The sequence below is a fragment of the Oncorhynchus kisutch genome, linkage group LG23 (genome assembly GCF_002021735.2).
Source record: "Oncorhynchus kisutch isolate 150728-3 linkage group LG23, Okis_V2, whole genome shotgun sequence".
NCBI classification, from domain to species: Eukaryota; Metazoa; Chordata; class Actinopteri; order Salmoniformes; family Salmonidae; genus Oncorhynchus; species Oncorhynchus kisutch.
Genome location: NC_034196.2, coordinates 10,421,222 through 10,444,968, shown reverse-complemented (window position 1 = coordinate 10,444,968; position 23,747 = coordinate 10,421,222). Strand labels below are relative to the sequence as shown.

The following is a 23,747-nucleotide window of genomic DNA, read 5'->3' as shown; positions in this document are numbered from 1 at the left end:
ACTCTATTTTTGTTCATTTCAGGTCAATATTTTTCACAAACGATCTGAGACAGCTCATATCTAAAGTATCAGACCGTATTCATCCAGAAACATTCCATTTTTATTCCCTCTCTACAATCAACAACAACATCAATCCCTCATTTACTTATTGGCTAACCCTCAGGTTTGACTACATTAGCCAGTAGACTTTGTGTCTCTGACCCCCCCTTATGTAATTCAGTACATTTTATTACAGGGTTTTGTATACTAGTTAACTACGTATGTCCAGTGTGAGGGAAAAGGTTGTATTTCACGACAGTTCTGGGGAACTACTGTGGAATTGTGACGCTGGTGGTTCATTGGAGATGGAAAGAGCAATGTACCTGCTTGAAATACGCAAATACAGCAGATGGCCAGAGAGAGATAAGACTGCCATGCTGATGACTACACAAGAGTCATTTAGCAGAGAGGGGAAGTAGCCAATAGCACACAGACACTGAGGTCACAAATGCTCAAACACACACACACACACACACACTCACTCTCTCTCTCTCATGCCATCGCTCACAAAAAAACATTCAGTACACACAGAGAAACTCTCTCCTACCTAAGGGCCGCCAGCCCACGTACAGACTGGGTAGATTCCCTGGGCGCTGACTGTTGCCACTATGGTGAGTACCTGCCTTACAATCATATCCTCATGAGTTGTGACCCTGAGAAGTTAATGGTTAATCTTTATTGGCTGTATGGCTAACTTAGGGAAAGTGTTTGTTTGAATTCTTTGTTGTACACCGTCGTGTAGTAGCAGGTGTTAGCCCATTTCGCTGTATATGTGCAAGATCCTATATTCATTGTCTTATTTGTTATACAAGGCCCTGTTTTCTTAGCACCTTTTTCTTGGGAAGTTTTATGAAAGTGCTATGAGATGGGGATTCTGTACTTGATTACTATTAACCTATACTGTCTCTTTTAGAAGGGTTTGTAAATGTAGTTCTGATTTGGATGATTAAAGTAGCGCTTAACCTCTGTATTAGAGAAGTACCGTTTTATAACGGGTTGGTGACAATCTAGATTGTGTAATATAGGCTTTTTAAATTGTTTCACCACATTGAAAAAACCCGTGGTTCCTCTTTGCTTTTACTCAAGGCATTTTTTTCGTTGTCTCTCCATTTCTCTCCAAGCTTAACATCTAAAGGACATTGACCGTAGTGTGTCAGGAGATTCGTTCTTTTGTTGGAGAAGTCATTCATTTTTTTTTTTTAAAGAGTCAACGTGTTACCTTCGACCCTCAGTTGTTGGCTGTAATTTAGTCTTGCTAGGCATGCAGCACATCTCTGGTGAAGTGACTAGAGACAGTAGGGCACTGAATGTCTCTTTTTCAGTGTTTTGGTGACAGTCCACGTCACATACAGTAGCCATATAGACAAGTGAAATCCACTGTATCTGTCGTAAACATGACATGGCATTGTCACGGTTCTCTGTGTCTGAGTGGCGGAGTCCCTGCTTTGAATATCGTTAAATGGGTTGTACGTCTCACAGCCTTCAACACATGAATGACAGGCAGACGGTGTCTTTATAACGTCGATGCGTTATAATCATTAGCTCAGAAATATCTACATTTATTAGGGACATAAACTAGTTTAGTGGAATCCAGCTGAAGTTGTGGCCTGTGTGGTTTCTAAGGAGAAACGACAGTTGAAAAACAGCCACGAGAATAGGCTATACATTTACCCCCTAGTAATCTGGATGCTCACCAATGAGACTAATGATAAAACAAAGTCAAGTGACATTGACTGCCTTAAGCAGAACCAGTGTGAACTACTATAATCTCCCTACATTGCTCTTTATGTGACGCGACACACTTTATTAGGCCATATGTGTATTCATAAAGAGTGACAAGTCCAATACACTGTGAAACAAGTATTAACAAGTATTATGTTTAATTAATTGATGAGTTAATGCCACTTTCAATGGACACTCCTGCCCCCTAGCTGTCTCCATGGTTTGTCCCCTGAAGTCCAACAACAGCACAGTTTGTTTCTCCCCAGTCTGGCAGCCATCAGCGTTGTGCAATCGGAACGCCTGTCCTTTCCACTTCCTCATGATAGGACTGCTATGTCTCGATTTCGAACAACCCTCATTACAGTGAGGTGTGGTGCTACAAGAGGAGAGCCATCCACCACATGTCCTTTATTATCAACAACATGAGGCATAGATTTGTACTGCAACTATCACCAGGGTGGCTAATAACAGATACATACAGTATTCTAACCTTTCACCAGACAGCAGAACCTGCGGTACCTGCTCACACAGTGCACAGATAAACAGCTTTTTTTGTGCCCCAGAGGGTAATTTGCATCTTGGCTAAGGAAAGACAGAATGTCATAATACAGAACCCTTTCATCATAGAGGGGTAATCTGATTCATTAGGTCATATTAGGTCTTCATTATATTTACACGGCACTTTTTACAGCCAGGCATTCAAGATACCTTTTTTCCCCCAACTAGTAGTAGCAGAACCATTATCGTTAGAATGACTATCTTGTTTATGAAAAACAAAGAGTGTAGGTTAATCAAACAATGAGAGCACAGAACACCTATGTACCCACTTCCTGTTTAGCGCAATGACATTGTTGCATTTCCTCTGTGATCTGTTACACATACTTGGACCCTGAGGAGCTTATTGCTCTCAGCACAGCAAGACACAGAGAGGTAGGTGAATCGTTGTTGGCTTGATTTGAGATTGAGGTGAGATTGAGGTGGTTTAATACCAACGTGGTGAAAACATCGTATAGTTTACTCAGGGTTAAGCATCCTTTTCAGAGGCCGTCCTTTGATGAAATGTCAATCTAAGCTGTAAAATCATAGAACAACTTTTCTCTTCGATGACCCTGACCCAATAAGAAGAGAAGTTGTACATGTGGAGGTTGGAGTCATTTCTAAATGTCAGTTATAAAGCATCTGTTACAACCTGTTTTCTCCCTGTTTTCTCTTTTCTCCCTATATCTCTCTCTCTCTTTCTCCTTTCCCTAGTTCCCCAGTTAGATATGTCTGTGAGTTTGTATAATAGAGACATAACCAAATAGTGTTTAATGATTGACTAGTGATGTAAATTGCATTTATTTATTTCGGTCTTCCTCAAATTAGTATTGATTAGGGGAAACTGTGTATCCATAAAGGACACTTCCTCCTCACTAGTCTTTTGTTTGTTTGCTGCCAGCAGAACAACAAGTCTGATGTGAAGGCCATCACGGCTCGCTTCAACACGGGGGGAAACTCCACAGAGGGCACCTCTACAGGACGTCCCAAAGCTGCAGTGCACCCCACCCTGTCCTCTGGACCCCCCATCCAGCCTAAGAAACCTGTCCTGGAGACCAGCCTATCAGGCAGTGCAGCATCCACCGCGCCCAAACCCAACTTCCTCAAGAACACTGTCTCCACCAAGAGTGCTCCAGAAGTTAGGGAGTTGCCCAAAACCAAAGCGATCGCTAGTATGTTTGAAAGTGCCCAAGAGGACAGCCAACCCTCTGCCAAACAGTACCCATTTAAACCCAAACCTCCTGGCCCAGAAGTATCCCATGACGCTGAGGTCAAAATTCCTCTGCCAAAACCCCCTCTCCAGAAGCCCTCTCTGAGCTCGACCCTGTCTGGCACCAAGCCTGCCTTCCCCAAACCACCCCTGTGTGTGGCCAAACCCACCTGGGGCAAAGACAGAAGCTCCAAACCTGACGACAGTGGGGGTACGCCGAACAAATTACCCCCTTCCATAAAACCCATCAGCTCCATTGCAAAGATGCGGCTTCAGACAGAGGATAGTGTGGCTGGCGCTGTGGATTCTACAATCAAACCGTTCACACCAAGCACTACCCTCAAGCCCACAAACTTCAGGACTGCTCAGAATGCATTCAATCGAGGAGAGACACTATCTGAGGAAGGAGTAAAAGAAATAACCAAACTCCCCCTCACCTCCAGTGACTCTTGTCCCCCCAAACCTATAGCCAGTAAGAAACCCAGCTTTACTAAGAAGCCACTGGGCCACACCATTCCAGTCGTGGGGTTGAACCCTTCTGCCCTTACCAGTAGCTCTTCTTTCCCCAAAAGGAACCCACTGCCTAATATCCTGGCACTGGGGACTGCCCCAGCCAAACCCAACCGGCCTCCTAGGGTCAACTTGGAAAAGTTCAAGAAGGGCACAGAGGCTAGTACCGATGGTAAGTGTTTTGTCTTTCACTTACCACTAATAAGCCACATCCGGATAAGTCTATCAGCTGCTAAGATGCACCTGCTGTGGTTTTCTAAGCGTGCTCCAGTTCTGCAGATTGACGGGCCTTTCACCCAGTCTAGTGGTTTCTGTGGTTTTGTATGCTCCACTGATCTGAGACAGGTGGTAGAACACACACATCAGCCGTGTCACAGGTTGTCATCACAACAGACAGACCGATTAGAGGGGATGACCTTCCAAAAGCTTTATAAAAGTCGTTACACACAGAAGTACAATTCCACGTTGAAATGTGAAACCAAAGACGCGAACATTGGCTTCCTCTATTCAAGTTCCCGCTCTAGGTTCTGTTTTACCTTCCTCCTTTTTACAGCTGATGTTTGCTCCCTAATTGCGGAGTTCCTCTTACAACAGGGACACATTCAAGTGAAAGGTTTCCTTTTTTTGGAACCACATGTGAACATGGTTTTGACTAAAGATAGACTTCACCACGGTTTGCATTACTGTAAGTCCGCAGACAGAAGAGGGGTCCAATGTGAATTCCACACTCCCTCTGGGGACAGTGTCGTTTTGAGTTACAGGCACTATTCGTGTATTTTTTGTAAGGATTGTTGTCTACATGCAGGATGAAATTCAACATATTCAGTAACCAGATATCCCATGCTTGTTTTCTGCTGGACACGTTGTAGGGACAAGGATTATTATAATTTTTTATCTCAAACTCCGCTACTGTGCATTCCCTTTCAACTACAGAATAACGTCCATAGAACACGGAGGACTGAGGTCTTATTCAATTGCTATATTAAGAATCTGCAATTGATTTCAAAAGGAAAAGTTTTTCTTCACTAATGTCTGAAAGGACCATCTAAAGGTTTGTGATTTTACCCTGAAGGTCCTGCTGGGTTTAGAAAGGGGAGTGTTCCCCCACCTCCTGCCTCTCACCCCAGTAACCATGTGGGCCCACCCCTGCCCTCTAACCCCATGGCCCCTAGCCTGCCACCGCGACCACCAGGAGCCATGTGAGTATCAGACTCTGATAATCAGGGCAATGTCGTGTGAAAGCCGAACAATATTAGACTAGGGTGATTGGCACTGAGGTACATACACAAGTAAAATAGACATTGGCCTGTAGAGGCACAATGCACTTTCTTCACAGCATAGAAACATCAAATTGAATACTTGTGTACTGATTTTATTTTCATGGATGTGGTGGGTCATTTTGGCCAGTTGACTGACTGACTGTCTCTGCCTCCAGAATCCAACCTGACCCAGATGAGAACTATGATGATGTGGGGTTAATGAACAATCCTCCCAGTCAAAGGAATGAGGTGACTTTAAATATTTGTCACTTTGTCAACATTTCTGATTTTTTTATTTAATTTAATTTTTTACAAACTATTGCCATGTATTCGTACAGTATTCTAACTAAATATTTTTCCTCCAATAGGACAGTGAAAGTGATGAAATGTATGAAGATCTTGATGAAAGATGGTGAGAAATATTCCCTCATAGAGATGTTAAAAGGTCTCATCTTTGTATCTGTGCCATTATGGCACCTGTGACAGCTTGGGCAGCGCAATTGAGGCTATCTCCATTTTAAAGTAGTAAAAATATATATATATATTTTTAAACAGTGTAAAGCTAATATTGGTGTTTTTATACCACCCCCTGCAGGGCTGGAGTCCTAAGCCAAATATTGTGTGTCATTTATTTTGGCCATTAGATAGATGGTGGTGAATATTTAAAAATTTACATTTTAGCAATTTCAGATTTTCTTATCCAAAGTGACTAATAATACAGTAGTGAGTGCATACATTACCCTCAATGGCGTACATACATTGGTCTTCAATGTCCATGGGTTATATGGATATAAAATGGGTTATATCCAAGTTGAGTCCTCTATCCACAGTATCTCTATGGATTCCCTCCAGTTTCTATTCAACTGTTATTGTACCAGGTTTTAAATGAACACTGCCCTCTAGTGAGCATTACCACTGACACTTATTTTTACCAGGGAATCGTCAAAGGAACAAGAGAAAAAGCGAGAGAGGGAGGAGAAAAAACGACAGGTGGAAAAGAAAGAACAGAAAGAACGCGAGAGGAAAGAACAGGAGGCCAGAAAGAAATTCAAAGTGAGTGTTTGCACTGCAGAAGCCTGTTGTTCAGTGGTTTCCCTAAGTCTTGCTATATTGTAGTTATCATCCTTTAGAATATTTGGGAAGTTAATGTGTATTGCGTTGCATCCTCTATCATGTTTTTATTTCTCCTTAATGTGGCAGATGACTGGTCCACTGGAGGTAGTCCACAGGGCCAAGGCCAGGGTGGACAGTAAAGGGAGCAAGACGGACCTGGGGTTGAAGCAGGGAGAGTCTATTGACATCATGCGTGTTTTGGACAACCCAGAGGGCCGCTGGCTGGGAAGGTCACAGGATGGCTCCTGTAAGTAACAGCTGTCTCCTCTTCCTCCTCCTTCCTCCTCTACTCCATGTCCTTTCTATTTGTCTTACTTTTCTCCCTCACATCCATTTAAATGTTCCCCATGTGTGAGACTTAGACATGTGCTTTGTATATTTTCAGATGGCTATGTGAAGACGGAGTCTGTTGCGATTGACTTTGACACTCTGAAGCGTCAGGGTGGGTCTACACCCAGTCAGATGGAACACGAACCGGAGGTATATGATGACGTGGACTTTCATAATAACCTCAGCAGGTAAAATTGCCACTGACACTATCAAAACCTTTGAGACAGATAACCATTGGAAAGATATGAATACCTTATTATGAAAAATGCACTGCATCAATCCCTTTCACTGTCTTTAGTTTGGACTGTGTGATTATGTGCTCCATTGAAATCATGTTCTCCTCATTCCAGTGGGATCAAGGGTCCAGGAAGTAAGTTTCAAATGACCACAACTTAATATTGAAAGTGAATAACACAATATGGCAATTGTGGTCACATGACCTGAGTTACATCGACAGTAGCTTCAATCTTCCTTTTGTCATTCCTAGTGGTTCTTCCTCCACCACCTGAGGAGGATGGGGACGTATATGATGATCTGGACGAGTCAAGCTTCAACGTCAGGTGAGAATACCATGACCTGCTGCACTCTGATGATGTAGATTCATTGGCGTGCGTTCATCTGTGAGTGTATACTTTCTATGCATGTGTCTGTGTGTGTGTATGTAAATAAGTGTGTGTATGTGCAACCCTAGCCTCTCGGACACCAGATTGCCTCCTAAACCTCGCGGCCTCTCTTGGGTGTTAAAGGGCTTCGAGGAGTGGAGAAAAGGCCCAGGCAGCAAAATTGAGTAATTCTCTCATTTAGTAAGATGGATCAGGAAAATTCACTGTCATTAACTCCTAACCCTATAACCCAAAATCTCAACGAACTAAACAGGAGGGACAGAAGGGATTCATTAACTCATTACTGAATAATTGAATCAGTCTGAAATCATTCTTAAAACATCAATAAAAATACTGTTTTTGTATGTCCTTCAGTTAATTAAAGGTCCAATGCAGCCGTTTTGATCTCAGTATTATACAATTTCTGGGTAACAACTGTGATCGTTTTCATTTAAAATGGTTTTAAAAAAGAAACAAACATTGCTCTTTTCTAAGCAATCTCTCAAGCAAGAATTTTGCTAGAACTGTCAGAAAGTGGTCTGAGTAGGGAGGGGAAAACTGAAAACTAGCTGTTATTGGTAGAGAGGTTTGGAACTTTTTCTTATTGGTCTATTAACTAGACCAAACTCCATCCCACCAAAACAGGCTGAAATTTCAGGCAGCCTTTTCAAACAGCTAAAGTGGCAATTATCATAATTTTCACAATTTCGCAGTATTATTCCAACCTGTGGAAATATATATAAAACACAGTAATCACAGTTTTGACTGCACTTGGCCTTTAACAACCGTTTCATTCTGTCTATAAACGTATATGTACCCACAATGATCTATGTACAGGTGTGAGTTAAATAATTGTAATTGTTGGCATTTGTTGACTTTCTGTGTGGTTGTTCAATTATCTGTGTTGATTCATGTCCATTTGATCAAAATTTACCTACAGCACAAGCAATCCAATCAAATTACACCAGAGACAAGGCATAACATAGACGAATATTTGAATTATTATTTTTTGTCATTTTCAGAGTACCTCCACCTTCCCAGTTTGATCAGGAAGGAAATACTGGTAAAGCATTATGTTTAATATCTTGGGTGACTTTGTGCTCTGTGTCAGTGACATTACAAAATCGTACATTTTCAATGTGTTTTTACTATTCTTTCTTTGTATCTCTTGCTGTTATAGAACAATTGGCTGAGGTCATTGACGAGGAAATCTATGATGATGTGGATGTCACTAACTTCCCTCCGACTCCATCTATCAGCAGGTAATGAGAGAGAGAGAAAAATGGACTCATGGAACAAAGTTGCTGTAATGACATAAGAATGTCCTAATCCCCCACTGGGATTTTTTTTTGATAATGTCACGTTCCATCTCTCTCTTTTCAGTCTCCCACAAAGTAAAACCAAGGATAAGGCTGAGGACAAAGATCCTAAAAAGCTAAAGAAATTTGAGAAGGAAGAGAAGGAATTCAGAAAGAAGTTCAAGGTAAGTAAGTAGTATGCTATTACCATTTACATAGATTTGACATTTTATGTGTTTATTTGACCCTCAATCCTGTTCTCTCCCACCAATAGCATGATCGGGAGATCCAGGTATTGTATCAGGTGACCATCGTTTCCACCTTGGCCAATAAGAAGTGGAGCAGTAAAGATCTACCGTTGAGACCTGGGGAGACTGTGGATGTCATCGTTGAGCCTGTAGACAACAAGCTCATCTGCAGGAACGAGGAGGGCAAGTGTGAGTAACAATGAATCCACACATAGGCATTCTGCAATAACACCATTTTTGCAAGGGGGGCTAACTTTAATGATGGTCATCTCTCTCTCCTTTAGTTGGCTATGTCTTGACTAGCCATATTGCAGTAGAGTAAGTACAACACAAAAACAGATCATAGAAAAACATCCAGAAATACACACCATCTAAAGTATGTTATTGACCAGTTCACCAAAACTGCAGAGAAAATGCTTAGATATGAAATGCCCTGAATTTGATATAAATGATCTGTTTTGCTTTTACAGAGATTCTGATATCTATGATGACATTGGTGATGGTACGTTTCAGACTTTTGACATGAGACAATGGCATTTATACAAAGATCAAGTGATCAACTAGATCCATTTTATTCTTGCAATACGGTGCTGATATGTTTTTTTAATGTCAGAGGATTTTTATTTATGTATTCTTTCTATCATTTCTAGTTAGCCTAATAATTCACATTTCTTTGCAGATTGCATCTACGACAACGACTGAACACTGTGTGCCAACATCTTGTTTTTTGGTTTGTTTCTTGTTTCACATCAATAATCTTTATCTTATTTATTGTGGTTATTTTGGGGGTGATATGACATTTTCATTCAAGAACAATTACCGTCCTTTCTCTATGTTTTCCCTTTATGAATAACTGTGACTGCAATGTATAGGCCTAAATTACACACAATGATGCATTTTTATATTGAACCTATAGGTTACATAGCATGGCTTTAATCACATTGAATACTTACATTCTATATTTAACAAGACACATTACACACTGATTGACAACAAAGGTGTGACGATGATGAGGATGATAAACGTAAACTTAAATACTCATCGTAAATTCATTTCAGATCAGCATTTCAGATCAGTTGTCATAGTTGGCTGGTTATCACCTGACAGGTGTGTTACCTATGTCATTATGTACTGAAAGTCCATGACAAACCTTAGGTTTTATGCGATAGGTCTGACCTTTCTGACTGAGAGTGTGAGGGAATAAAGGCCTTGGTTTCTTAAAAAGCCCATGTCATAGAAATGCATTTGATTCACAGAATAACAAATACAATAAAATAAATGATTTGCCCTTCGTTGTTGCATTTTTCTGCATGAGATTCATGACTGCTTTCTCTGAATAATGATATTTGCTAGAATGGCGGTATTTCACTGGGACTCTATTTGCCTAGAACACACACAGACTATGTAGCCTATCTAATGTTTTCTTTAGATAAAAAAGAATGGTGACTAAATAAACCCCATGTGGTAAAAAAAAAGAAAAAAAAGAAGATGTATGTGCCTTCAATTTGATCTGCTATCAAAAATCACTGAACAAGTTAATAAGAAACATCTTATGGGTGTTGAGTTTGGTCAACAAAAATTGCTATTGTTAATTTGCTACGTGAGGCTTATTTGATCAAATAGAAGTTTCGTAATGATTAGGTTGTCAGAAATGCTATTAAATATTCAAATTCCTAGTTCTGTGCACTGATATAAGTGGATGCACATGGCACACACCTACTCCCATTGTCTGCTGCACTGCTGCTTGGATTCCACCTGGCGATCTGTTCACCGTCTGCCCTGGCCTGTCTCCCCCTGTCTGCTACAGGTACCTCCACCACACTCACCCCTCTCTCCCGAGCTTTCGCTCTCCTCCAGCACACACGCACTGTTGGGGCTAGTGACTCTGAACGTACAATGGCTAGCCCAAAGTCGTTATGTATATTTTTTTTATCTTGTGTATTTTGCTATTTTCCTCATGACTCCTGCAAACTTTGTTGGCTACAAACTTTCTTTACCCAACAGTGGGACAGACTATGTTAGTTCCCATACTCGGAACTCTGACTCTATTGGTTACACAGACTTTTGGCCTCCCATCCTATTCTAACCACCTCTCGCCGGCTTTGAATTCATCTTACCTGATGAAATTGCTGTATAATATGATCTTGTTGCCATCTGATGCACATTGATGCAGCTCTTCTTGTCCTATGCCTTGCCTTGATTGTATTACTGTTGATGATATCTGGAAATGTGCATGTACACCCTGGCCCACCTACTGTTGCTAGCCCCAATTCTGACTTGTGCTCTGATATCTGCCTCACTGTTTTCTGCTCTCGTAATAGGCTGGGTTTTCTGCATGTTAATAACATTAGAATGTATCAATTGAAAGTGTGGGTTCACAGCTCCAATCCAGATGTGTTGGTCATTACTGAGACGTGGTTAAGGAAGAGTGTTTTGAATACGGATGTTAACCTTTCTGGTTATAACCTTTTTCAGCAAGACCGATCTTCCAAAGGTGGGGGAGTGGCAATCTTTACCAAGGATCACCTTCAGTGCTCGGTTGTCTCCACCAAGTCTGTCCCCAAACAATTTGATTTGCTAGTTTTAAGCATTAAACTTTCAAATAGCTCTTTGTTGACTGTCGCTGGGTGCTATTGTCCTCCATCAGCACCAGCCTGTACCCTACCTGCCCTAAGCTCTCTCCTGGCCCCTTACACTAAGTCTGAATTTGTCCTGCTAAGTGACCTAAACTGGGACATGCTTAAACCACCTGACCAAGTCCTAGAGCAATGGGACTCCCTAAATCTTTCTCAGATTATCACCAATCCCACAAGGTATGACTCCAAGCACCCAGAAAAGGCTACTCTCCTCAATGTTATCCTCACAAATAATCCTGATAGGTATCAGCCTGGTGTTTTCTGTAATGACATTGGTGATCACTGTTTTACAGCCTGTGTTTGTAATGGCTGCTCAGTGAAACAACCTGTCCTAATTTGTCATAGATTTTAATGAGCAAGCCTTCCTTCATGAACTGGCCTCTGTAAAAGGGTATAGAATCAGCTATCAGTATAGATCCCCTCTGTCGAAGACGTTTTGGACCTTCTTTATTGATATTTTCAGTGGTATTGTTAACAAACACACCCCCATAAAGAAAATGAGAATTGAAAACAGGTTCGGCCCCTGGTTCGATCGTGATCTTGCAGCGTTACTCCACCTCAAGAACTGCATTTGGCAAAAGGCTTGGCACATGCATACTCAGGCTGACTGGCTATCGTTCAGGCAAATGAGAAATAAGTGCACTCAGGCTATCCGGAAGGCCAAAGTTAGTTTATTTAATTAAGGAGCAGTTCTCTCTCTGCGGGTCTAACACCAAGAAGTCCTGGAAAACAGTTAAAGACCTGGAGAATAAACCCTCCTCATAGCTGCCCATGTTCCTTAATGTTGATGATGTGGTTGTTACTGACCAGATGCACATGGCTGAGCTCTTTAATCACCACTTCATTCAGTCAGGATTACTATTTGACTCTATTTGACATGCCTCCTTGCCTGTCCAACATTTCCTCATCTCCCACCCCTTCTAATGCGACTATCCCCTATGCTTCTCCCTCTTTTTCCCCTGCCCTGCTACAAAGTTTCTCCCTGCAGGCAGTCACTGAGTCCAAGGTGCTAAAGGAGCTCCTTAAACTTGACCCCCCAAAAAATCTAGGTCAGATGGTTTAGACCCTTTCTTCTTTAAGGTTGCTGCCCCTATCATCGCAAAACCTATCTCCAACCTTTCTCTCCTTTCTGGGGAGGTTCCCATTGCTTGGAAGGCAATGGTTCGTCCTTTATTTTAAGGGGGAGATCAAGCTGATCCTAACTGTTATAGGCCTATTTCTATTTTGAACCTGTTTATCAAAAGTTTTGGAAAAACTTGGCAATAATCAACTGACTGTCTTTCTTGATGTCTATAGTATTCTCTCTGGTATGCAATCTGGTTTCCGCTCAGGTTATGGATGTGTCACTGCAACCTTAAAGGTCCTCAATTATGTCACCATTGCCCTTGATTCTAAGCAATATTGTGTTGCTATTTTTATTGACTTGGCAAAAGCTTTTGATACGGTAGACCATTCCATTCTTGTTGGCCGGCTAAGGAGTATTGGTGTCTCTGAGGGGTCTTTGGCCTGGTTTGCTAACTACCTCTACCAAAGAGTGCAGTGTATAAAGTCAGAACATCTGCTGTCTCAGCCACTGCCAGGGAGTAGCCCATGGCTCAATCTTAGGCCCCACGCTCTTCTCAATTTACATCAACAACATAGCTCAGGCAGTAGGAAGCTCTCTCATCCATTTATATGCAGATGATACAGTCTTATACTCAGCTGGCCCCTCCCTGGATTTTGTGTTAAACAAAGCGTTTTTAGTGTCCAACAAGCTTTCTCTACCCTTAACCTTGTTCTGAACACCTCCAAAACAAAAGTCTGGTAAGAAGAATGCCCCTCTTTCCACAGGTGTTATTACTACCTCTGAGGGTTTAGAGCTTGAGGTAGTCACCTCGTACAAATAGTTGGGAGTATGGTTAGACGGTGCACTGTCCTTCTCTCAGCACATTTCAAAGCTGCAGGCTAAAGTTAAATCTTGACTAGGTTTCCTCTATCGTAATCGCTCCTCTTTCACCCCAACTGCCAAACTAACCCTGATTTTAGATGACCATCCTACCCATGCTAGATTATGGAGACATTCATTGATCGGCAGGTAAGGTTGTTCTCGAGCGGCTAGATGTTCTTTACCATTCAGCCATCAATTGGCCACCAATCCTCCTTATAGGACACATCACTGCACTCTATACTCCTCTGTAAACTGGCCATCTCTGTATACCCATCGCAAGACCCACTGGTTGATTCTTATTTATAAAAACCCTCTTAGGCCTTACTCCCCCCTATCTGTGATATCTACTGCAGCCCTCATCCTCCACATACAACACCTGTTCTGCCAGTCACATTCTTTTAAAGGTACCCAAAGCATACACATCCCTGGGTCGCTCCTCTTTTCAGTTCACTACAGCTGCAACAAACACTCAAACTGGACAGTTTTATCTCAATCTCTTCATTAAAAGACTCAATCATGGACACTCTTACTGGCAGTTGTGGCTACTTTGCGTGATGTATTGCTGTATCTACCTTCTTGACCTTTGTGCTGTTGACAATAATGTTTGTACCATGTTTTTGTGCTGCTACCATGTTGTCATGTTGTGTTGCTACCATTGCTATGTTGTCATGTTTTGCTGCCTTGTTATGTTGTCTTATAGGTCTCTCTTTCTGTAGTGTTGTCTCTCTTGTTGTGATGTGTGTTTTGTCCTATATTTATATTGTATATTTTTATTTTTTTAATCCCAGGCCCCCGTCCCCGCAGGAGGCCTTTTGCCATTTGGTAGGCCGTCGTTGTAAATAAAAATTTGTTCTTAACTGACTTGCCTAGTTAAATAAAATAAATGCATTTCGGCCTACTTTGAAAGAAAACAACTTTATATCCGAGTTGTGCCTATTGTTTACGGGTATCTACCCTCTCATTGGCTAGAATTCCCCCACCTGATCTCGCCTCCTCCCACCTGCCTTCCTTCTTTGGGGACATATATTTTCATTGTAGAGTGGTCACTAGACTATCTTGTCATTATAATAGATTGTCTTTCTTTGACATCCTCAAACACAGATAGGGGTCTTACTGGAGAGGAGCAGGCGTGTACAATCCTAAACTTGACGTGAAGATATGTCAGATGAACTGTCAGTAAACTCAGTTGAACTGTTGGCGATAGTAGCTGCCCTCTAGTGGGTGGAGGATGCTCAACCTGTCAGAATTATATTATGATCAGTTTCCCTGTCTGTGTTGAATAGCTTATCTGGCAAATCGAAAAGGATTTGGGTCCCTGGGTCCCAGCTCACTTGGGAGTGGGTGGGAGTGAAATAGTAGACCAGGTAGAAAAAAATGCTTTAAAACAAGATATAATTGGGTAGAGGTGAGGCCAAATGTAAGATTAGAGCCATTATGATAGATGTGTGGCAGAAGAGGTGGGACAGCGAGCCCAAAGGCCAGCATTTATTTTCCCTACAAAGAAAGGTTGGTGGACCAAGATTCAATGGTCAGATTAGGAAGGAAGAGATGGTGCTATTTGCTCAGTTGCGTCTAGGGCATTGTACATTGAACTCGTCATTAGATCTGTTTGGCAAGCATGGGAATGGTTTGTGTACGGAGTATATGGTTGATGAAACAGTCAAGCATGTGTTGATGTATTGTTGTAAGTACCGGTATTGTTGTAAGTATTGGTATGTGGAAGGGAGGGAAAGATTGAAGTGTAGGGTTATTGAGGTTGGATGAGGATGTGGAGTTGGAAGGGATTTCAAATCAAATCAAATCAAATTGTATTTGTCACATGTGCCGACATGACCTATATACTGGTACAGTATCTAGGTCCTGGATGTAAGGAAGCTTGGCCCCATTGATGTACTGGGCCGTACGCACTACCCTCTGAAGCGTCTTACAGTCAGATTCCCGAGCAGTTGTCATACCAGGCGGTGATGCAACCGGTCAGGATGCTCTCAAAGGGGGATGGGGAAGGGTTTGTTAGAAGTTACTAGGGCTCTTTTTTATTTTCTTAGTAGTACATGATTAGATAGGAGGGTTTAGTTTATTTGAATCTTTATGTATTTATTAATTTAGTCTGTGAACTGTGATAGACTACACACTCCAGTACAGTAGGTGGCGGCATGCACCTCTAACTTTTGTTTGCGATGTCCATTATATTATAGAAGAAAAAGAAGACTTCCTCAATTTCTCACTAGCAAAATGGTTCCCCCAGTTGCAGTCTCTCCTGTCATCAAGGTAAATCTATATTAATTTTAATAATTTGTGTTGTACTAACTCATTTGAATGCATATGGTGAATACAGCAGGTTATTTTATGTCATGTTAAAATCAGACGTCTAGCTTGTTAGTAAGTTTAGCTAGCTAGCTTCTAACCAATGTTAATCGTATGACATTGACTGGTTCAATCCAATGAGGGTTAGCTAGCCAGCTAAATTACGATATACCTGTCATAAAGATAGTATAACTAAATAATCCAGCCAAAATTGATGACAATATGTTACTTTGACCCAGGTTTAATAGTCCAACTCACTAGTCTATAATAATTCTGAGGCAAGGTCACAGTATTGGCTACTTGCCGAGTACGCTCGCTAACGTGCTAACTTATTAGCTAGCATGGCTAACTGGGGCAGTTCCAGGTCATCTCACATGTAGTCTAACGTTAGCGTGCAAGACACGAATGAAATCTTCTGCCAAAAGACGCTTGAAAGTCAACCAGCATAAATAGATAGTGGTCAAGGCAATCGCATACGTTTGAACTGTGTAGCTAAGTCAGCTAACTAGCTAATCAATTGTCTTTATTTCAGACGGCCAGGTGGTCATTCTTGCTCATTGGCATGTTTTATGGCAAACAAAGATATGGTAAGTAGCTTACTACCAAGATATACGATTGTTGTAATGTCACATGAGGGTATTTTGAATGATCGTTATTGCAGTGTCAGTGTCATTGCTGTATTTCCCTTAGACTATCTGAAGCCAAGAGCAGAGAAAGAGAGGCTTGTTGAGGAGGCAGAGAAGAAGATCCGAGAGGAGCAAGAGAAAATTGCCAAAGCACTTGCAGAAGGTAACATTTTTTTTAACTCGTCAGAATGTTAGGTCTGCAGTGAAGATGTAACTGAGGAAATGTTGTGAAACATGTTTTTCTGTTTTTTTACAGCCTCTGAAGACACCATCCTGAAATGAACTGCCTATGGATTCTGTTTGAAGAATAATGAAATAAAAAACATAAGTAATTTAATGTATTTAATCATTATTCTTGGATATATCTGTTAAGATAGTAATGTGTTTTGACATCCAGATTCATTTTTATATATATATATATATATATATATATGCGCCAGATGTTTCCCAAATATCCTATATGAAACCTAGCTGAAACATTTTGTATAGTTAGAGGTGTTAGTCTCAAATCTGAAAATGCACTGCTCAAAAAAATAAAGGGAACACTTAAACAACACAATGTAACTCCAAGTCAATCACACTTCTGTGAAATCAAACTGTCCACTTAAGAAGCAGCACTGATTGACAATACATTTCACATGCTGTTGTGCAAATGAAATAGACAACAGGTGGAAATTATAGGCAATTAGCAAGACACCCCCAATAAAGGAGTGGTTCTGCAGGTGGTAACCACAGACCACTTCTCAGTTCCTATGCTTCCTGGCTGATGTTTTGGTCACTTTTGAATGCTGGTGGTGCTTTCACTCTAGTGGTAGCATGAGACGGAGTCTACAACCCGCACAAGTGGCTCAAGTAGTGCAGCTCATCCAAGATGACACATCAATGCGAGCTGTGGCAAGAAGGTTTATTGTGTCTGTCAGCGTAGTGTCCAGAGCATGGAGGTGCTACGCTACCAGGAGACAGGCCAGTACATCAGGAGATGTGGAGGAGGGCAACAACCCAGCAGCAGGACTGCTACCTCCACGTTTATGCAAGGAGGAGCACTGCCAGAGCCCTGCAAAATGACCTCCAGCAGGCCACAAATGTGCATGTGTCTGCTCAAACGGTCAGAAACAGACTCCATGAGGGTGGTATGAGGACCCTACGTCCACAGGTGGGGGTTGTGCTTACAGCCCAACACCGTGCAGGACGTTTGGCATTTGCCAGAGAACACCAAGATTGGCAAATTCGCCACTGGCGCCCTGTGCTCTTCACAGATGAAAGCAGGTTCACACTGAGCACATGTGACAGTCTGGAGACGCCGTGGAGAACGTTCTGCTGCCTGCAACATCCTCCAGCATGACCGGTTTGGCGGTGGGTCAGTCGTGGGGTGGGGTGGCATTTCTTTGGGGGGCCGCACAGCCCTCCATGTGCTCGCCAGAGGTAGCCTGACTGCCATTAGGTACCGAGATTTTTTTTTACATTTTACCTTTATTTAACCAGGCAAGTCAGTTAAGAACACATTCTTATTTTCAATGATGGCCTGGACACAGTGGGTTAACTGCCTGTTCAGGGGCAGAACGACAGATTTGTACCTTGTCAGCTTGGGGGTTTGAACTCGCAACCTTCCGGTTACTAGTCCAACGCTCTAACCACTAGGCTACGCAGATTTGTCCGTTGGACTGCCAGATGATGATGAGAGATCCTCAGACCCCTTGTGAGACCATATGCTGGTGTGGTTGGCCCTGGGTTCCTCCTAATGCTAGACCTCATGTGGCTGGAGTGTGTCAGCAGTTCCTGCAAGAGGAAGGCATTGATGCTATGGACTGGCCCTCCCGTTCCCCAGACCTGAATTAAATTGAGCACATCTGGGACATCATGTCTCGCTCCATCCACCATGCCACGTTGCACCACACACTGTCCAGGAGTTGGCGGATGCTTTAGTCCAGGTCTGGGAGGAGATCCCTCAGGAGACCATCTGCCACCTCATCAGGAGCATGCCCAGGCGTTGTAGGGAGGTCTTACAGGCATGTGGAGGCCACACACACTACTGAGCCTCATTTTGACTTGTTTTAAGGACATTACATCAAAGTTGGATCAGCCTGTAGTGTGGTTTTCCACTTTAATTTTGAGTGTGACTCCAAATCCAGACCTCCATGGGTTGATAAATTTGATTTCCATTGATTATTTTTGTGTGATTTTGTTGTCAGCACATTCAACAATGTAAAGAAAAAAGTATTTCATAAGAATATTTAATTCTTTCAGATACAGGATGTGTTATTTTAGTGTTCCCTTTATTTTTTTGAGCAGTGTATTTGTGTATACCCACCCTTATTTTCTTCTTCTGGGTAAATTGAGTGAAATAACTATAAAAGATACACCTGGGAACCAGATGTACATGTTAGGGTTGGTTGGTATACCTTATATGGGTATTTGGAAAAAGCAATGGGATGCTTTGTCAATACCATCAACTATTTATTTGAAGTTTTTCAATACATTTTAATATTTGTAGCTACTTTTTAAGTTACACTACATGACCAAGAGTGATCAAACATCTCAATCCAAAATCATGGGCATTAACATGGATTTGGTCCACCCCTTTGCTGCTATAGCAGCCTCCACTCTTCTTGGAAGGCTTTCCACTAGATGTTGGAACTAGCTTCCATTCAGCCACAAACATTAGAGAGGTCAGGCACTGATGTTGGGCGATTAGGCCTGGCTCGTAGTCAGCATTCCAATTCATCCCAAAGTCTGGGCTCTGTGCAGGCCAGTTAAGTTCTTCCACACCGATGTCGACAAACCATTTCTGTGTTGACCTCGTTTCATGCTGAAACCGGAAATGGCCTTTCCCAAACTGTTGCCACAACGTTGGAAGTATAGAATTGTCTAGAATGTCATTGCATGCTGTAGCGTTAAGATTTCCCTTCACTGGAAGTAAGGAGCCTAGCCTGAACCATGAAAAACAACCCCAGACCATTATTCCTCCTGCACCAAACTTTTTGACACTATGCATTGGGGCAAGTATCGTTGTCTTGGCATCTGACAAACCCAGATTTGTCCGTTGGACTGCCAGATGATGATGAGCGATTCATCATTTCAGAGAACGTGTTTCCACTGCTCCGAAGGCCAAGGGCGGCGAGCTTTACACCACTCCAGCCAAACGCTTGGCATTGCGCATGGTGATCTTAAGCTTGTGTGTGGCAGCTCAGCCATAGAAACCTATTTCATGAAGCTCCCGACGAACAGTTATTGTCCTGTTGCTTCCAGAGGCAGTTTGGAACTAGGAGGTGAGTGTTGCAACCGACAGACGTTCTGTGAACTTGTCTGGCCTACCACGTCGCGGCTGATCCGTTGTTGCTCCCAGACATTTCCACTTCACAATAACAGCACTTAAGGTTGACCGGGCCAGGGCTGAAATTTGATGATCTGACTTGTTGGAAAGGTGGAATCCTATGACAGTGGCACAGAGGCAATTCTACTGCCAATGTTTGTCTATGGAGATTGCATGGCTGTGTGCTTTATTTTATACACCTGTCAGCAACGGGTGTGGCTGAAATGGCCAAATCCACAAATTTTGTATATATAGTATATTACCTTCAGTCAACTTGTGCAATACCTTAGGAGATGAAGCAGATTGGGTTCTTCATTTCACCATAGTTCCCCAGAACAGTTAAGCCATCCCTTGTTTGTACAGTAAATAGCACGACCAGTGAAAGCGAGCTGGTGAGTCCATAGCGTTCTACATCTATTGGCAATTCAGTTGTGCAACGCACATGAGATGAAGTTACACTTGTATACAATTCACTACTAAATGTTTGCCATCAGTTATCTAATAATGGCGATCTGACAGAAGTCAGAGCTGTGCAGCTGCCATTTATTTCCCCCCTGTGCTTCCTACTAGTGTTTTATTTTTTTCTACCCCATCTGCTCCCTACAGGCCTACACATGCTGCTCTTTCTTCAAAGGCATGCATCACAACTTTGGTAATTTGCATAATTTCTCTCGTTCAACTTTCGCTTGTAAATGTCCACACTCACCAAAAAGGATATTCGGTAGCTACTAGCTAATCCTGTATGACTTTATGAACTGGATTTACCAACCATTGCAATTAGTTTATGTTCGTTTTTGCTCGTTAGCATTCAGATAACGGTGTCTGTCATTTAGCTTGTTTGTCTTTTTAATGCCCGCTTGTGTGCTATGCCAGTAATACTGTATATCCTGGTATGAGAGCAGGACAATATGAAAATCTCTGTCACCATGCCCTTCACTGTGCGATGACCGGAGTAGGGACTAGGCTGTAATCCAGGCCCAGTATAGCATAAATCCCAGGATTCAGGTCATAGGACAATCTAAGAAAGTGCTGAGTGAACATTACTGCCACACACCCTTCGACCCAGGTTTAACACACAATAGACACATACCTGGTCAATTTTACATTACATTCATGAATATTCAACATGCAGTTTTTTTGTTGATAATCTGAAAACATTTGGCTGGGAGGTTTTCTACTTGTAATCCTGAATGACAAGCAGAACAATGGCAGAATTTTACTTATGTTATGTAGGCAAATAACACCAACACTGTTTAATGTCAATTATGTTTTCTCAATGCTATTAGTGAGCTATATCGTGACACTCACAAAGGGTGTGTGTGTGTATATATATATTTTTTTTTATATATATAATTCTGCAACAGCCATAAATAACATAGCTTAAAATGTGTTCCTCTGTACAACTCAGTATTGCAACTGTGCCATAATAATGTATATGGGTCAGAAGATTGGTGGAAACTGCTGAGAGTTAGTGCTGGTTAAGAGGCTTTATTTCCAGATGAGTCATGAGCTGGATACTGCCTGGAGACAATGGGAATTTCAGCTGCAAATTATACTGTGGAGCTAATATCAAGACAAAACATTCCCAAAATAGAAAAATGGTTCAGATTGACCAGGGGTGATTTAAACCTTGTTCACATTGGCAGTTTGAAGTGACTCACCCAATGATTTTGCATATCTGAGTTGAATCTGTTCTATTTCAAATGACCTTCAGGGGTTTAAATCAGATGTGGATTCCTGGCCATGCAACTTGTCTGAATGGTCAAATCTGATTTATTTGCCCTTAAATGTTTTTTAGACATATTTGGCATATCTTGTTGCTTGCTAGCTACTCTGTTGACAGTTTGATAAGAACATGACATGGTAGCTACCTAGCTTGTTAATTGTGTACAAACATCCTGTCGGGATGTATCACAACCCGGTATGGCAACTGCACCACCCTCAACCACAAGGCTCTCCAAGAGGGTGGTGCGGTCTGCACAACGCATCACCGGGGGGGCAAACTACCTGCCCTCCATGACACCTACAGCAACCGATGTCACAGGGAGGCCAAAAAGATCATCAAGGACAACAATCACCCGAGCCACTGCCTGTTCACACCGCTTTCATTCAGAAGGTGAGGTCAGTACAGGTGCATCAAATCTGGCACCGAGAGACTGAAAAACAGCTTCTACATTTGGAGTCGGAAGTTTACATACACCTTAGCCAAACACATTTAAACTCAGTTTTTCACAATTCCTGACATTTAATCCTAGAAAAAAATTAGGTCAGTTATGATCGGCACTTTATTTTAAGAAGTGAAATAACAGAACAATACTAGAGAATGATTTATTTCAGCTTGAATTTCTTTCATCACATTCCCAGTGGGTCAGAAGTTTACATACACTCAATTAGTATTTGGTAGCATTGCCTTTACATTGTTTAACCTGGGTCAAACAATTCAGGTAACCTTCCACAATAAGTTGGGTAAATTTAGGCCCATTCCTCCTGACAGAGTTGGTGTAACTGACTCATGTTTCTAGGCCTCCTTGTTCGCACACACTTTTTCAGTTCTGCCCAAACATTTTCTATAGGATTGAGGTCAGGGCTTTGTGATGGCCACTCCAATACCTTAACTTTTTTGTCCTTAAGCCATTTTGCTACAACTTTGGAAGTATGCTTGTGTCATTGTCCATTTGGAAGACCCATTTGCGACCAAGCTTTAAGACTGATGTCTTGATATGTTGCTTCAATGTATCCACATAATTTTTCTCCCTCGTGATGCCATCTATTTTGTGAAGTGCACTAGTCCCTCCTGCAGCAAAGCACCCCCACAACATGATACTGCTGCCCCCATGCTTCACGATTGGAATGGTGTTCTTCAGCCTGCAAGCATTCCCCTTTTTCCTCCAAACATAACGATGGTCATTATGGCCAAACCGTAGAATTTTTTGTTTCATCAGACCAGAGGACATTTCTCCAAAAAGTACGATCTTTGTCCCCATGTGCAGTTGCAAACCGTAGACTGGCTTTTTTTATGGCAGTTTTTGCTGAGCGGCCTTTAAGGTTATGTCAATATAGGACTCATTTTACAGTGGATATAGATACTTTTGTACCTGTTTCCTACAGCATCTTCACAAGGTCCTTTGCTGTTATGGGATTGATTTGCTCTTTTCGCACCAAAGTACGTTCATCTCTAGGGGACAGAACGTGTCTCCTTCCTGAGCGGTATGACGGCTGCATGGTCCCATGGTGTTTATACTTTTATTGTTTGTACGTACTATTGTTTGTAGAGATGAACGTGGTACCAGGCATTTGGAAATTGATCCCAAAGATGAACCAGACTTGTGAAGGTCCACAATTTCTTTTCTGAGGTCTTGGCTGATTTTCTTTAGATTTTTCCATGACGTTAAGCAAAGAGGCATTGAGTTTGAAGGTAGGCCTTGAAAAACATCCACAGGTACACCTCCAATTGACAATTGGCTAATTGACATAATTTATCAGAATCTTCTAAAGCCACAGTCACCTTAGTGTATGCAAACTTCTGACCCACTGAAAAATTACTTGTGTCATGCATAAAGTAGATGTCCTAACCGACTTGCCAAAACTATAGTTTGTTAAGAAGACATTTGTGGAGTGGTTGAAAAACGAGTTTTAATGACTCCAACCTAAGTGTATGTAAACTTCCGACTTCAACTGTATCTCAAGGCCATCAGGCTGTTAAACAGCAATCACCAACTCAGAGAGGCTCCTGCCTACATTGAGACCCCATCACTGGACACTTTAAACAATGCCACTTTAAATAATTCCACTTTAATAGTGTTTACATATCTTACATTGATCATATGGGGCGGCAGGATAGCCTAGTGTTTAAAGTGTTGGACAGGTAACCGAAAGGTTGCAAGTTCAAATCCCCGAGCTGACAAGGTACAAATCTGTCGTTCTGCCCCTGAACAGGCAGTTAACCCACTGTTCCTAGGCCGTCATTGAAAATAAGAATTTGTTCTTAACTGACTTGCCTAGTTAAATAAAGGTAAAATAAAATATCACCTGTATATACTGTATTTTATACCATCTACTGCATCTTGCCTATGCCG

General features: G+C 41.9%; 2 protein-coding genes across 5 annotated transcripts; both read left to right on the top strand.

Annotated features, from left to right (window-relative positions):
* The first annotated feature begins 484 nt into the window (after positions 1 to 484).
* On the top strand, positions 485 to 10,159 carry fyb1b (FYN binding protein 1 b). Of its 4 annotated transcripts, none has more exons than XM_020457438.2 (18): positions 485 to 650; positions 3,203 to 4,190; positions 5,091 to 5,217; positions 5,454 to 5,526; positions 5,646 to 5,689; positions 6,213 to 6,330; positions 6,478 to 6,637; positions 6,776 to 6,908; positions 7,071 to 7,090; positions 7,208 to 7,280; positions 7,412 to 7,507; positions 8,345 to 8,385; positions 8,503 to 8,584; positions 8,706 to 8,805; positions 8,895 to 9,057; positions 9,153 to 9,186; positions 9,339 to 9,370; positions 9,548 to 10,159. In XM_020457438.2, exons 1-18 carry the CDS (start codon positions 648 to 650, stop codon positions 9,568 to 9,570), a joined length of 2,310 nt encoding a protein of 769 aa, XP_020313027.1. In that variant the 5' UTR covers positions 485 to 647; the 3' UTR covers positions 9,571 to 10,159. The 4 variants fall into 4 exon arrangements, with proteins under 4 accessions (XP_020313027.1, XP_020313026.1, XP_020313028.1 ...); XM_020457437.2 differs by having other exon boundaries at positions 3,200 to 4,190; XM_020457439.2 differs by lacking the exon at positions 7,412 to 7,507 and having other exon boundaries at positions 486 to 650; positions 3,200 to 4,190.
* Positions 10,160 to 15,570: 5,411 nt separating this feature from the next.
* On the top strand, positions 15,571 to 16,915 carry atp5me (ATP synthase membrane subunit e). The gene is made up of 4 exons (XM_020457440.2): positions 15,571 to 15,699; positions 16,268 to 16,322; positions 16,426 to 16,524; positions 16,618 to 16,915. The coding sequence occupies exons 1-4, from the start codon at positions 15,664 to 15,666 to the stop codon at positions 16,641 to 16,643; spliced, it is 216 nt and encodes a 71-aa protein (XP_020313029.1). The 5' UTR covers positions 15,571 to 15,663; the 3' UTR covers positions 16,644 to 16,915.
* Positions 16,916 to 23,747: the final 6,832 nt, after the last annotated feature.